The sequence below is a fragment of the Pteropus vampyrus genome, unplaced genomic scaffold, assembly GCF_000151845.1.
Source record: "Pteropus vampyrus isolate Shadow unplaced genomic scaffold, Pvam_2.0 Scaffold411, whole genome shotgun sequence".
NCBI classification, from domain to species: Eukaryota; Metazoa; Chordata; class Mammalia; order Chiroptera; family Pteropodidae; genus Pteropus; species Pteropus vampyrus.
The window spans coordinates 585315-588608 of record NW_011889192.1 but is presented as its reverse complement, the minus strand read 5'-3'; the positions used below and the strand labels follow the sequence as shown (position 1 = coordinate 588608).

The following is a 3294-nucleotide window of genomic DNA, read 5'->3' as shown; positions in this document are numbered from 1 at the left end:
CGTACACAACAATTCTAGGTGGCACTGTGTGATGTGACCAATATTTACTATTTCCGACCTACGATGATGGCAATTTCATGCGATTCGACCCAACCGCCAATCTGATGGCTGTGCTTATGGAAATCTGCCTTTAGTAAGGGATGGCTCAAAATTCGGTGCCTCAGTTTACCGCTGTGCCTCAATCTTGAGCTCGTAGCAATGGGCAGCACTGGATTTTGAACTGACGCCCCTGTGCCCAGAACGACGCCCAGCCAGGCATTCTCTCTCTCCGCCTTCCATCGCCCGTCTGGCCCCCACTTCGAGTTTTTCCCAGCCTCCTCTCTCATTCCTCCCAGTCCTTCCTGGCCCTCCCACTGGCCTCCTACCAGCCCACCCTGCCACTTCGCCCACGGGGCACTTGGTGGGGACTGTCCCTGTGACAGCCTTGTCACGGCGCTGACCTGATGTGGTGTGAGCCCTTTGTGCCTGCCTCAGACGCCCTGTCTACGGAGGGATAAACAGCAGGGCTGAGACTGTGGCCGATAAGATCAATCCACAGAGAACCCCACCTCTGGCGGCACAGAGGCCCACCACGACACCCCCAGATGCCTCGTATTTCCATTCGCTCACACCACCCTTACTCCAGAAGCCAGTCCTAGCAGGGCACCTCATTTCTGCAGAGTGGGCAAAGTGCAGAAATGGAGGGAACGCTCGCTGGGACTCAGGTTTAAGTCTGGGGTGCCCCGGAGTGCTTCCAAGTGCAGCCCAGAGAAGCTCAATTCCTCCCAGTGGGGCTGGGGACTGGGTAGACACGGCGATAAGGGATGCACCCTCTCAGGCAGGCAGCATGACAGAGGGGAAGATAGGGTTGCGACTCCTCAAATTCCAACTGGTCTGGAACGTGTCGCCTCACCTTTCTGGACTCAGCTTTCCCAGGCAGGAAATGGGTTGTGAGAACTGAGTGAGCTAATGGTGCGGACTTCCAGGCACAAAGCCAGCCTCGGAAACCAGGCGTCTCTCAGGCGTCCGTCATTCCCCTCCTGCCCATCTCAGTCTGTTGTCACTTACTTTGGAGTCAGCAAAAACATATTCCTTTCGCAGGGTCTTCTCCTTCTCTGTTTCCACCAAAATCACCAGCTTGTTCAGAAACTTCTGAGACTTGATGAGCTGTAGGACTTAAGAGGAATGGAAGTTCATTTATTCATTTGTCAGCTTGTCACCCACTATGTACAGTCTCCAATATTTCTGGCATCTGACCATCAACAATGCTGACTTTCCCGTCCCCAGGCTGAACACCGAATTCGTGCTGGATCTCCCAGATCCCTTTGCTCCTGGCTGCTCTTTTGAGGTGGGGCTCACATCTGGGGAGGTGTCTGGAACAAGCAAGAGGCGGCCTGGCCAGAGCAGAAGCAAGAATGTCCAACATTTCATCTTTTTCTCTCTACCTCCTCCACCTACTTCTGTCCTTCTTTTCCCTTCCTCCCTTCCTTCCTTCCTTCCTTCCTTCCTTCCTTCCTTCCTTCCTTCCTTCCTTCCTTCCTTCCTTCTTCCCTTCCTCCCTTCCTTCCTTCCTTCCTTCCTCCCTTCCTTCCTTCCTTCCTTCTTTTGCTTTGCTTTCATTTTATATCTAAATTAAGATTTCTTTACTTCTATCAATGATTAAGACTCAAATTGTTCTACAAGATTTGCACACACAATAGTAGCCCCCAACCCCACCTCCCTCCAACGTCCCAGAGGCAGCCACTTTCAACTCTCGTGATGGATTCTTTTGGAATCTTACTGCACCTCTAAACAGCATGCTTCTATGCTCCTTCCTGGTGTTCCAGTGTTAGATATTTCAATATTTTCTATTACACACTGACTTTCCACTATGGAAGATGAAGGTTTGGCTCTCGTTCACACACGCGGCCTGTCTCCCCTCTCGCCCTTCCCCCGCCCCCACCAGTGCGTAATGTTGGTTCTTCCCCGTCATCCTTCCAATAATTGTATCACCCTTTTGGCCAGGTCAGCAGTATTTTTTAAGTGATGACTATGGAAGTGCTATTGAGAGACAAACCCTGACAACTCTTTGTTTTTCCTGGAGTTAAGAATCGCCACGGGTTTTCGTTGGTCCTGACTCAGTTTGTAACTCTGTTTCCCATGGGATCGAGCCCTTTCGTCGGCTTTGTCTCCCACAGCCTCTGGGCCTTGTCTTCTCTGCACAGGTGACCTCTAGGCCTGACGTGTAGCCATTCCCTTAGGATCTTCCTTCTCCAGCATCCGGGACCCCATTCACCTCCGTCTCTCTCGCATCGGACGCCACTTTGGGGGATCTCATGTCTTCCTCTTTCTTGGTTTATGCTCTCGGTTTGGTAAAGCAACATCTCTAGTAGCTTTTCAAGAAAAGGAAAACGGGCAATACATTTTTGGAGGCCTGGCATGTTTGAAAACTCAGCGCTCACACTTCACCAGCAGGACTCTACGTCTGGAATCATTTTCCTCGAACTCTGCAGAACTCGCTCGATCAGTGGCTGCTGAGAAGTTCAACGTTGCTCTGACGGGCCTGCGTGCAGAAGAGCGCCTAGAAAAGCCTGCTTGCGAGGTGGCCCTCCGCCGGCATCGGGGACCTTGGATTCCGGGAGGGTCCCCAGCATTCGCCGAGCTGATGACAGCAGCCGCCTGTGCCTGAACTGTGCATACAGTGTGGTTTCTGCGGGACTCTGCTTTCCTCCTGGGACTCTGGAATTTGGGTACATGCCAGAAGGGGGTGCCAATGTGGCCAGCCCCCCAGGAAAAACCACAGGCTGAGTCTCTCATTCGTGTACCTGGTAGACGACACTTCACACGTGTTGTCGCGCCTCATCGGGGGAGGACTCACGGAAGCTTGTGCCTAGTGTCCCCTGGAGTTCACCCCCGTACCCGTTCCCTTTGCTGATTTTGGTGGCTGTCCTTTCACTGGGATAAGTCACAGCTGTGTGACTATGCTGAGCCCTGTGAGTCCTCCTGGTGAGTCACTGGACCTGGGGGTGGTCGTGGGGACCCTTGCCTAACACAGTCCATAATTCTGTCTTTTGCTTTGAGGTTCGTAGGGTCTTTTCTTTGAATCCAGAGCTGTAAGGCTTCCCAGCATTGGGTAGATCGATTTCCTCCACTGTGATGAGCACATGACCGGCCCTTTTCAACCTGGAAACAGGCGTTGTTCAGTCCACAGGGTTTTTCTTGAATTGCTTTTTTAGTAAATTTTCTCACCCTGTTTCCGTTTTCTCTTATGGACACTTGTTATGTTGGTATTTGACCCCCTGATGGTCTTTTAATTTTTTAAAATCTCTCCTATTT

The 3294-nt window shown here is 51.8% G+C and overlaps 1 protein-coding gene across 1 annotated transcript in view; it reads right to left on the bottom strand.

Moving 5' to 3' along the window:
- Positions 1-3294, bottom strand: part of INPP5D (inositol polyphosphate-5-phosphatase D) — a 138260-nt gene that overhangs the window by 37976 nt on the left and 96990 nt on the right. The window contains exon 8 of the mRNA XM_023523773.1: positions 1020-1154. Coding sequence (XP_023379541.1) covers positions 1020-1154 — 135 coding nt within the window. The remainder of the gene's footprint in view (positions 1-1019; positions 1155-3294) is intronic.